Source organism: Quercus suber, unplaced genomic scaffold (assembly GCF_002906115.3).
Source record: "Quercus suber isolate HL8 unplaced genomic scaffold, Cork oak 2.0 scaffold_191, whole genome shotgun sequence".
Taxonomy (NCBI): Eukaryota; Viridiplantae; Streptophyta; class Magnoliopsida; order Fagales; family Fagaceae; genus Quercus; species Quercus suber.
Window position 1 is genome coordinate 472,157 of NW_027069649.1, and position 12,635 is coordinate 484,791.

General features: G+C 33.6%; 1 protein-coding gene across 1 annotated transcript; it reads right to left on the reverse strand.

Annotated features, from left to right (window-relative positions):
- Nucleotides 1-247: 247 nt before the first annotated feature.
- LOC112004068 (uncharacterized) lies at nucleotides 248-5,798 on the reverse strand. The gene is made up of 9 exons (XM_065778814.1): nucleotides 5,589-5,798; nucleotides 5,424-5,486; nucleotides 5,285-5,340; nucleotides 5,095-5,188; nucleotides 4,955-5,015; nucleotides 3,628-3,709; nucleotides 1,607-1,662; nucleotides 845-908; nucleotides 248-536 (listed from the first exon to the last, which is right to left on the reverse strand). The coding sequence occupies exons 1-9, from the start codon at nucleotides 5,709-5,711 to the stop codon at nucleotides 473-475; spliced, it is 663 nt and encodes a 220-aa protein (XP_065634886.1). The 5' UTR covers nucleotides 5,712-5,798; the 3' UTR covers nucleotides 248-472.
- Between the last annotated feature and the right edge of the window lie 6,837 nt (nucleotides 5,799-12,635).

A 12,635-nucleotide genomic window follows, 5' to 3' on the forward strand; every position in this document is an offset into this window, starting at 1 on the left:
TTATTAAATTTGTTTTAAATTATTGTTAAATCATGCAACCTGAGGGAAAAAAAACAAAAACAAAAATGTGATTATTGTTAAATCTTATCCCTTAGTCAAAGAAAAATGGGAATTGCTGCCAACTATTAACCCCTGTTGTGTGGGTAGATGTTGTTGAGGTACTTCTTATGTGAAAGATTAACACATTTGTATACACTCATTTAGGCCAAGTCTAATTTTAGTTTTAGAAAAACTAACTCCCAATGACTAAATTGTAACTATTGCCAAGAGACCCTTGGGTATTTGAATTTCACAAACTACCGTTCATATAAATATTTAGACATCAAGTAATAATGATCCTCTAGCTACAAGAAATAATTGCATGAGACTTGTGTTTGCTGGTAGATGCCTTCCCCAAGAGATCACATGCCTCTTTGAGATGATAAATTTGCACAAATGGATGGTATATTGAGACCTTTTAGGGTTCACATTACTACTCAACTTTTGCCACTCCTCCTTCAGGCATGCTGCTTTCAGCAACAGCCTCCCTTACAAACCTGGAAAGAATAGAAATTCCCTTTCTTAGGTGTAATTAAGGAAAGAGGAAAAAAACAATCAGGCTAAAATATTGTTTAAAGATCTATTTCAACATCACGAGGCACCAAATGTTTGGTCATAGTTTAGGAACGAAAACAATATTTTAGCCAATAAATAATAATGATCCTACTATTCTACCACAACATCTTTGTAGGCTTTTAACCCAAAAAAAAACATCTTTGTAGGCTAGCAGCTAATTTTGAGTCCTTAAGTTCATAGTTGATAGTAGAGTGGCTTAAGCTTCATATGATAGACACAAGAAGAGTACCTTGCTAATTTGTCCCGTGATGATTGCAAGATGTAGATTGAGAGGATAAATGACATCAAAAGCCCTGAAAATTGCATAAAGATATTTAATAGCATTTGTGATAATAAAGCATAAAACATTACTAACTGCTTCACAAACTCATGCACTAGTTGAGAGTCAAGGGAACTTTTAATTGAGTTCACTCCCTCAAGTAACGAAACATATATTCTGGCATTTCATTTTAGGAGTCATTCCCTCAATTATTGGTTCACAACAAGGATTATGGAGAGACCATGCTTTACAATCAGCCAGTCCAATGTAGACTGAACTGAAGGATGCAGGTGGATTGGGTTTAAGAACTATTGAGGGCTGGAATAGGACTGCCATGTTAAAGCTTTTCTGGAGAGTAATTAATAATAATGGGTCCATTTGGACTCAATGGGTTCATTTTAGATATCTCAGGAGAAATTCTATTTGGGTGGCTAATATTCCATCCGACTGCTCTTAGTCTTGGAAGAGTGTCGGTAAGGGAAAATGTGACCAATGCTATCAAGCATTATATTTGTAATGGTGAAAAAGCAGCAGTTCACCAAATAAAAAAGGAAAGAAGAAAGGGGGAAAACGAAGCACCAAATACCATTGCTTCATAAGAAATATTTACATTATATATATACATATATAGCTCATCCAACAGCCTCTTGTTGATCCCTTAACTGAGGGGGATCTATGATGAATAAAAAAGATCAATTTCAACAATCATAAGATTCATAATTAAAATTTTACCTGATCCAAAAAGAACATAAAATCCAGAAGTTACGTCTATCTCTGAATTCTCCTCCCTGTCATCCATCACAATAGAGACTAAAGAGAGGTTTGATACAATTTGCAGGAAACAAAAAGCTGATCATCCAATATGTTCATCATATACTTGATAAAACAGCATGAGTAAGCACTGTATATGCCATTTGTTTTAAAAAGAAGATACTAAAATTCCATCAAGCCTCATGAGATATTGTATTTGTCTCAGGAGCATCATAGCTCAGTGGCATTGCTTGCTCTTCTTTATGAAGAGAACTAGGATTCAAATCCCCCCTCCCCCATTGTTGAAACTATCGAATAATAAAGTTAAAAAATTAAATAAAATGCAGATCCATCCAAGATTACAGCAGCCTTCCACATTTCCAAGAGTATATTAAAAAAAATATTCATGCTAATATGTGTAACTCACTGGAACCAACTCCCCACCCCAACCCCCACCCCCAACCCCAAAAAAAATTGTGATTAACCAAAGGAATCTGCCCTGAATAGCTCAGCCAGGTTGTCTCACAATTGGTGGGGTTCATGACCTTTACCAACACATTGGAAATGTCCTGTGAACACAAGAACCAATGTGCAATATATGGGACATTTTATCCAAACTTTCAACTTAAAATCCAGAGAAGGCAAGCAAAGCCAAAAACTCATAAATACAAAGGTACAGGCAAATTGCATTTCTTCAGAGCACATCAACATAGAATTCTCATATCATTACAGCCATGGTTGTCAAAATCGGGATCTAGATCGTAAAATCGCACGATTTTACGATCACATCTCACCAAAACGTTTAGAATCGCACTAGGATCGTAAAAATGGTAGGATCATACATAGCATTGTATAGGATCATATGGGATCCTACCAATCTTACCAAAAACATAATTTTTTTTTATGGGATAAATCTTTTGTTTTGATGAAGTTTTAAGGGTTTTTATTTTTTCATGTTGTGATGGTATGAATTTTTATTTTTTATTTTATAAAATTATGTCAACCTAAGCAAATGTTTTCTTGTTTCTAGTTCACTTGTAATCAAAATGAAAGAATGCTTCATCATTTCTAAATGAAGAATTTGACGTTGGCTTTACTGTATTTTAAGCTATAATATTGTTAAATTTGTTTGATCAATATACTAATTTGTGTTCAAATATTACTAAAATATTTTTTTTATATATAATTTTATCAGTTATGCTTGTATTTGTATATTGATTGATTGATTTTTTTTAGCATGCTCTTTAATTATTGCTGAGTGATATAACTTCAATAGTTGAGTGTGAAATTGTATTTTAATGTCTTTTACAACTCTAATATACAAATATATAATGTCTACATAGATAATGAAATGGATGATGATGATTAAGAATTTAGGACAGTGGTTATAAGAACCTTAGAATAGAAATAATTAAATGTTTACTTCACCTCAATATTCATCTTACTTTTGGATTTCATATTGTAGTTAGCTAGTTTTCATTTGCTAACTTATTTTGGATTTCAAATTTGGAACTTAGAACTTAAAAATATTTTCCATATGTTTTGATAAATATTTTGGTATTTGGTTACCAATTAAATATTTATTGAACTTTTTAGATACATTAGGTCAAAATTTAAATATATATATTTCGTTAATATAGATTTAGCAATTTATGACATGCAAATTACATCATATGATGCAAATCTAAGTTTTTTTTATGAATGAATTTATAATTTACGTGATTATTCAACATACAAAGCCATTATCGATGTGTTTTTTAATTTAAATCTGAAAATATGTAGGATCTTACGATTCACAATTCGATCCTACAATCTACAATCCCACCTACCTTCAACGATCCTACATAGAATCCTGATTTTGACAACCTTGGTTACAGCAAAATCAGGAACTTTGGGGAAAACATAGATAATGCTAACCATCCCTCAGAAAAAAAATAAAAATAAAATAAAACCCAGTAACCAAAAATATAACGGTCAAAACGTGTAAATCCCAGTATACTAACCATGTGTATCTGACAAGCACATGCTTTGGCCATTGTTGAGGATCCCAGAACTGTTTTTTAATGTCTGGATGGATTTCAACATCTGTTAAAAACAAAGGTTATGGCACTAAGTTAATGAGCAAAATGAACTCTTAAAATTGACTAAGTACACTTTAATTGACCCGGCAGGTGGGCCGGGGGGGGGGGGAGGGGGTGGTAGGGGGAAGTGGAGATGATTAGCAATGACACCACACTATACAATTAATATCTAAAATCAATCTTGTCAGTAACGTTTCTTCTACCCCCTACCAAGCATATCTCCAACTGATTCTAAACACAACATAACTTTCATAAGTTTAAGCTATGCTCTCTTACATATTATAGCATAAAACAAGAGGGGAAAAAAAAAGCAATAGAATTATTCAATGCACAAGAGAAAAAAGATATAGCACCAGCCAAAGTTTCATGAAAAAATTTTCTGAATGAATATATTCAAAATATGTTCATCACCAACCAAAAAAAAAAAGTACAACACAAACATCTTCAAGACTTGATGAAATAGCTAGGATAATACAGGACACAATCCAAAGGGAAAATCAGAAGGTTAAAGACAAGTACCGGTAAGAAATAAGCGATGTAAAAGTACTTTTAAAATTTTATTTCACCCATAGAACATTCCCTATGTACTTGGGTCTGTTCTTGTTTTCGATAAAAATGTTGTTACTCATAAAAAATTATAAAAAAATTATAATAAAAAAAAATAACTTTGAAATTTAAAGAAGAAAAATATATAAAATAATGGCAGAGAAGCCAAAGACTGCTTCCTTTCACGGTCTAGCCAAAAAAGAAGAAAAAAGACTTTGACTTAATTTAGGCACCATAAAAGCATAGCAGAATGGCAAAGCAATATTCACATACATGATGCCAACATATACTTACAAAGCTTGAATCAGCCACTAAACTCATAACGAAACCAACAGAAACATCATGTGATTTTCAAAACATTTCAAGGTCGACTAAAAATAATTGACATACGCATTAAGAAAACAGCAATAGCACTTCCTTTATTTTCGAAAGACAAATTTTTTTATCAAAGCTAAGAAAGTCAGATACACATCGAAAAATTTAGAGCAAAAACTAAATTAAACACACATATTTGGATCCCTGATAGAAATCACTTATCATTCTATCGGGAATGAATTGGAGTGAATAAACAATAAATACGAAAAGTATACTTCTGTGTGCAACATAAGATTCAATCTTTTTTCGTTTAGCAAACCGATATATAGTACTAACATCAATTAAGAACAAGCATTATCAATAACTACTTTTACACGAAAACACATACAATGGTGAGGCATATCCACAACTTTGGCAGTGACACCGTGCAAATCGCTCCCTGAGTACCTCTTTCCAAATCAAAAAATTCTAAAAATCAGTTAAGACAGTTACAATCACTAATACTTATAATTCAAAACAAATCCTCACCAAATGCACATCGATCATCGGAACCTCAGAACTCTTACGATTTACAACAAGAAGCCACGGAATCAGAAACTTTTCCCTTCCAACTTGAAATGAACTACATACCATAACCAAAAAATAAAAAAAAATAAAAAATAATCGCTAACCTAATTCATATAAAATTTTCAAAATTCACAGAGAAAAAATCACTCACATTTTATACGGATCAGCTCCAGTGTAACCCACCGGTTTCGGTATAGGAATCAAAACCTGTGAAAACGCGAAAAACCGAGATTTGAAAACGCGAATTTATGGTCAGAACAAAATTAAAGTGCTTGAATTCGAAGGGTTACCTCACGATTCACAGCGTAGATGGGACAATGACGACCAATCATATCGTGCCACACGGTTCTGGACTGAAATTGTTGAAAATTAAAAAATGGAGAAATTAATTCTGAAATTCAATATTATATGCATAGAGAGAGAGAGAGAGAGAGAGAGGGTTTAAGAGTACGAACAGAGTGGTATTGACCCATTTTGCTCATGGGTACGAGGTCTCCAGGTCTGTAAGCAAGAGAGATCCATGGCAGAGATAGTGACAGTAGCAACACCAAAAACGGCACCGTTTCATTTCGTCCCATTCTGAACCCACAGAGAGAGCTGTTTCCAGTTTTCGATTCTGCGAAGAAGGTAGTGGTAGTTTAACTTGGCTCGGTATGAGCATGGGCCGGACCATCGAGCCCAACTCGGGCCCAAGCACAGAATTTCCTTCTTCTTCCTTTTTTAATGTTTTAGGTTTCGGGTACCCAATCTGGTAGGGAATTCGGGTATCAAGTGCAGGTTTAGGGATGGCAATTTTTCCCTGCTTAACCCGCCCCTCCTCGCTTTACTCTATGCAGATTTTTTCACCCCGCAAATGTGGTGGGGTGATCTGCCTTTATTTTGTTATGTGTAATACTATGAGGGGTTTTTTTTTTTTGTTTTTTTTTTGTGATTGTCTTGTTAAACACTTAGATATATTATTCAATTTTTTTCTAAAAATTGATTTGATTTGATGGGATAAATTTAGTTGTAATTTTAAGTATATTTTTATTAATGAAATAGGTTTCATTAAAAAAAAAAATTGTACTAGTTATAGAGCAAATTAACAAAAAGTAGAGTTTTATGGGATGGAGCGGAGCCCCAAGAGGCGAGATGGGGCCAGAAAGTTTTTCCCATCATGTGGGGTGGGGCAGGGATGGTACAAGACAAAAGCATGCGGGGTAGGGACAAAGACCCCATCCTTCGGCCCCGCCCCACCCCATTGCCATCCCTATGCGGGTTTCCTTGCATGCCTAAGGGGCTGTTTGATTTTTAAAAAAAATATCACTCATTACTCCTCACTCATTACTTAAAATACTCCAATTTTCTAAACCCCACACGTTTGGTACACTGTTTTCAACTTCTCATCATTCAAATATTTCTACTTTTTGTGGGACCCACTCTTAGCACCATGTCAGTGAGTATAGTTAGCCTACCCACCTCACCCTCATTCCCCTCAATTTTCCTCACTGCTCATTTCCCCCTTCACCCCTTCAGCCCTGTTACTCTTCCAAAACACAAACCCGAACCCAGCTAAAATCCAAACAGCTTAGATTCTATTTTCAAGTCCGGTGATGCTAGGATGCTCGTGGTGGCGGTGAGTTATGGATCTGTGGAAGTGGTGTGACCCAGTGGCAGCACGACCCAGCCTTGTGAATGGACAGCACATGCTCATGAAGTCAAATTGATGAGACAAGGCATAAGGGGGTCCCATCCGGTTGAGTAAAATTACAAAAATGCCACATAACTCAGTTTTCCATAACTTGAACACTTAAAATGTGTTTTCTTTCTATAACTCATTACTAAAAAATTAGAGAATTGAGTGATGGAAACAAAAACTGAAAACAAATCCAAACAAACCCTTCAGTCATGGGACCCACCAGTTTTGAGTTATGGGTGATAAAAACAGAGTAATGGGTGATAGAAAACAACAAATCCAAACAACCCATAAACTTTCCAAATCGAGTATGGGTATTACCTGACCTAACTTGTATTTTTTTTTTTTAAATTGAAAAAAATAAAATAAAACAAAATATTCAGTTTTTGGAACACTACTCAACTAAAGAGAAACCTTGCTTGATAAGATTATCACAAGTTGTAGTATTTTTCCAACCGCTATTCAAACTAAGAATAAGTTATGAGACCCTGAATAACTTCATAATAAAAATAAACATTTTTTTTTTGTTAAGTAATAAGAACGAACATCTACCACTCCCTTTCGCTCTCAATCTCATTCTATCCGCTACCACCTTTATGAGAATAATAGAGTAGAGAAGATCTAAAAGAAAAATCACTAAAGTCCATTTCCTAAACATGAAAACCTTAACAAAATTCCATTTTCTATCTTCATCCTACCTAATCTAATCAACTATCCATTACTTAATGAACTGAGAGATTTTTGTCAACTTTTTTAGAGAGTGATTTCCACGCCAAATATCATGCCAAATCCGGGCAACATCTCTCGCCTCAAAACACGAAAATTGAAGAAAACTATTCCAAACCAACCATAATACTCCTTCATAGACTACTCCCACGTGTTCCTCTAATTGATTTCAAACTCCAACCACCCTATTGATTTATGAGGTTTAACTTTTCAGTTTTCATTTATTTATGACAGTTACATGCAATTTAATGTTGCATTTCCAATCTCATCTCATTTTCAGGGAGTTTGTTCCTTTCGCCTATGTGCTTGCCTCATGTTTTGGTAAAATGCCCGTTAAATTTGAATTATTTGATTCTTTATTTTTATTAAAATTGAAAGGGAAAAAAAGTTATTTTCAAAGCTGTTTTTCAATTTTAAAGTTCTTTCACCTCTTTAATCAAGTTTTGTAGACTAACAACTCCTTGGTTTGAACCTGGGGATTCTTTGAAAAATTCTTCCTTTCTTGCTAAATAGGCATCGTATTTGTAGTTTTGTACAGTAAAAATAACCTTCTAATAGTAATAGACCATTTAGGAGACGTTGGGTTTACCGTGATATTACATTACACCATAATTTTACATTATTACAATCTTACGTTAATGTAATCTCAATACAATATTACATTGTTTATGAATGTGATGAGATTAAGGTGATGTGATATATTTTGTAATTTTAGATTATGGGAATGTTATAAAAAATAAAATAAACAAAAAATCTTAATGTCACATCATCGTAATATGCATCACATCAACGGCATGTCACAGTGAACCAAACACCCCCTTAAATGTAACTTCACAATAAGGAAGGCCATTCAAGTATTATTAACCTTTTATAATCAATATTTTAAAAATTATCTTAGTAATTTTTTCTTTTTGAAATTTGACCCACATAATTTTTCATTTTAATTAATAATTTTACGAATTCATATTCTCAATGGAGAGGGGAATTCAAATCCTAATTCTTCTCATAAAAGAAAATAGTAAATATACCATTGAACTAAAAGTGTCTTAAAATTCTAAAAAAAATTTGTAATGCATGATCATTGGATTACTCTATGATCAATTATTGTAATTTTTATAGTATAACAAATGAATATTTAGAGTTTGAAAATAGCAAAATTTAAGCTTAAGAGATTGGCAAAAAGAAAATATTGATAACGGATGAAAATAAAATTTTAAAAAAGAAGATAATATAATTTATTAAGTTTAAAATAAATGTTTTACCGCATACTCTCTCTCTCTCTCTCTCTTTGGGTCAGTCTCCCCCTCTCGTTGCTATTTATGTTGTGAGCTGGACTGGACTAGGCTAGGTCCTATCCTATGTCGGCGGAAGCCCCAAAGCATTGCCCATCCCAGAAAGGCCTATTTACAAATTTCTCCCCTCTTTTTTGGGTCAAAATAGCACGGTTGACTTTTTTTGAGTCAACAGACTCAACACACTGCTATCGTATCTTTCTTTTTCGAATATGTCTAGGCCACACATTTTGGTACAACAAATACTAAAACTCGTTCATGTGGTAAATTGTGGTTGATGGAGGGGTGATGGTGGGTCCATGTAAGAACACCCTTCGACCAACCATAACTCGTCACATGAGCGAGTTATGGCATTTGTTGTGCCAAAATGTGTAGCACTAGACTTATTCTTCTTTTTCACAGTGAAGTAGGCAAACTGTATAAATGTCTTTGTAAAAGATCCAATTGGGTTGGCAGATCCTAAGAGCATTCGTAGCAAGTATGCCATCTGCCAAATTTTTGGCATTTGACACACCAAACCCCAAAATATGAGCCTTGTGACATATCTTAAATTTTTTTGCAACATGCTACCATGCAATCTCAAATTTGAGAGCACACTATTCACAAATCTTATAACTTATGTTATTTTTTTTATTTATGATGGGCCCATTTTCTTTTCTTCTTACCTTTTTCTTTCATTCCTCTATCTCCTCATTTCCTTGTCCGACCAATTTCTGCTTTCTCTCTCATTTCCTTGTTTGACCATTTCGCTGCTCTCTCTCCCTGTACTCCACATCACTGCCTCCCTCTCCGACGAAACCCAGGCTGGAGCATCAAGCCAGGGCGATCTCTAATTTGATGGTGGATTCAGCAACAAGTGGTTGTGGGTTGATTTTCATAGGCTGTGATGGGATGATGTTGGTGGGTGGCGGTGGTTGTGGGTTGATTTTGGGTTTTAGTTATGGTTGACAGTGGTGGTGGATTATGGTGGTTGTAGTCGTCATCGATCTCACTCAACCAAGCTCGATCTCGTCGATCTCACTCACAGTCTCACCCTTTCCAGTCACGGTCAATCTCACCTTGAGGTTGTCGTTGACCTCTCTTCCCTCTCCTCTTTGTTTGCCTTTCACTTTGCCTCTCTTTGGTCGTGGGTTTTTTTTTTTTTTTATTTTTTTTTATTTTTTTTTATAAGGTGGTGTTGGTGGATGTGGGTTTGTGTTGGTGGTTGTTATTGGTGTTGTTGCATCAGTGGTTGTTGGTGGCCATTGTTGCGGCAGTGGTGGTTGTGCCGTTGTTGTTGTTGCTGATGATGATGAAGGAGAGGAGTTAATATATTATTTTATTGTGTTGTAAATATTATTTTAATGTATAGAATTGAAGAATAAAACATGTGATGAATGTGATATTGTAGGATACCTTATTGTGATGATGGAGAAGTGACATTTTTTTTTTGGTGTGATGAATAAAACATGTGATGATGTGGTAAAATAATAAAGTAGGCTTTTGGTGTGTTAAAATGCCTTTTTTTTTTTAATTTTTTTTTATAGAAGAGCCGGTGGTAATGCTCTAAGCATCACTTATTGGATACCTTATTGGGGGACCATTGGTGCTCTAGTATATAACATATTATTAGTAATAGACTAATAGCAAAAATTAATTTTAAAAAAAAAAAAATATATATATATATATATATATGATAGAAAAACAGAGTCTTCAAATCAGATCGAGATATCTTCGAAGTCTCTAAAGTGCACGCACACAACTATTTGCTTACCTGAATCTTTCTTATTTATTGAGGAAAACATAATGATAATGGAGATGAAACTTTTTTTTTAATAACAAATTATGCGTATTTTGAGATTGTTTAGAGAAAATAAGGGAAGTCTCAAACAAAACAGAGTTTTCAAAACAAGTTATGTCTAACGCTATCAAGGCGCGCGCACAACTATTTGCTTGCCTAAATCTTCCTTATTAAGAAAAACATATTGATAATGCAGAGATGAAGCTTTCAATTTTGGAAAGTTGTATGTGTTTTGAGATAATTTGAAAAGAATTTGGGAAGTTTGAAAAAACAGAGTCTTCAAACCATGTTCCCTCCAAAACCGACAAGACGCACGCACACAACTATTTGTTTACCTAAATCATCATTATTTATTAAGAAAAACGTATTACTAATAGAGATGAAGTTTTTAGTTTTAGAAATTATATGTATTTTGGGACAGTTTAAAAATAATATATTGAGATCGTGAGAATAATTTTATTTGTATTAATAACATTTATTATTAAATCCCATGTTAATTATCCATGTTTATGTTTTCTTGATATACATATCTAAATTTGATACACATTATCGTTATTTTAATGAACTCCATTTATATCTTTATTATTTAATTTAAATGATTATAGGTTATTCATGTCTTTGTATTTATAACTAGGCTACACGACAAAATTAATCATCTAATAATTTTAATATTGTAAATACGTGTCATCGGTAAATATGCAGTCTCAAAATATTTAAAAAAAAAAAAAAAGGATAAACCATTTTTCATTTTGAATTAATTGACGTCCAATGTCCTACTCTCTTTTTAACTAATTTAGAAATATTACTAAATAAACACCTCACTCCACCTCCTGTGTTCGATCTCCACCTCCCCCCCCCCCCCCCCCGAGTCTCTTTTTTCTTCAAATTGATAGATAAAACTTACATAATTAACGGCAAACAATATTGTGCCCTTCTTAGTCCTTTGCTAGTCGTACTCGTATATCACTTCCTAAAATTGGTTAAATACAAAATTAAGAACATCATTATTTGCTAATTTCCCAAAGCCATAATGCACTTATTCCCATACAAACTTTAAGTCTTTAACAACTAAACAAGAAAGAATGTGTTTACAACGAGTAACAACCTAGGCTCAAGGTCTGTTTGGGTAGTGCGGCTGCGTCCGTTTTTTTTTTTTTTTTTTTTTTTTTTTTTTAAGTTCAGCACGCTATGCACTGTTCATTGGCCATGAACAGTGATTTTATGAACAGTGCTGAACAGTAACAAACAGTATTTTTTTTTAATTTTTTTTTTTTTTCAGTTTTCAATTTTCAGCAAAATAAATTGTATTTAAACGCACAATTGGTAGACGATCCAATTAAAGATAGTCATTTCTTATCTTATAATCATAAACGCATGCTATTAGGCATCGGTCATATACAATCTCAAAATATTTAAAGTTTCAAACAATCTTAAGCAATTTTACATGTTGAACTAATTGGCATCCTACTCATTGCTCAACTTATTAGCTTTACATGCCTTTTTTTTTTTTTTTTTTTTTACAAATTAATAAACAAATCTTGCATAATGTCAAACAATATTGTGCTCCTAATTCTTTGCTAGTCATATGTCACTTCCTAAAATGGGTTGGATGCAAAATTAAGAACATCATTATTTGCTAATATCATAAAGCCACAGTCTACTAATATCTTACAAACTTTGATAGCTAATCAAGAAATATAGTGTTTACAACCTAGTATCCTTAAAAGTTTTAAAACAAGCACCTTTTTTTATTTTTCTATCATATATATATATATATATANAATTTACCTTCGGAATTCACCGACGGTAAGAATCGACGGTACCATGACACCGCGTCGAATTCACGGAGAATCTACGCCGTTGATCTGAAATGAGATTTGATCTTGCAGCGCGATCGGCGGTTAGGTTGAATTGAACTCTTAAGGGTTTGCGATATGAGAGAGAGAGAGAGAGAGATCAAGTGGTTTGTTGAAGAAGTTAGAGAGAGAGTGAGAAATTTGTTGTGTGATTATAAATGTGTGTTTGTTTT

Bases quoted from the DNA above. Each gene is read 5' to 3' on its own strand.
- LOC112004068 (XM_065778814.1), bottom strand. From the start codon at position 5,711: ATGGGACGAAATGAAACGGTGCCGTTTTTGGTGTTGCTACTGTCACTA. The intron at 5,016-5,094 runs GTGAGGATTTGT...TGATTTGGAAAG, and splicing joins CGATGATCGATGTGCATTTG to AGGTACTCAGGGAGCGATTT. The intron at 1,663-3,627 runs GTTAGTATACTG...GATGGATGACAG, and splicing joins GTGCTTGTCAGATACACATG to GGAGGAGAATTCAGAGATAG.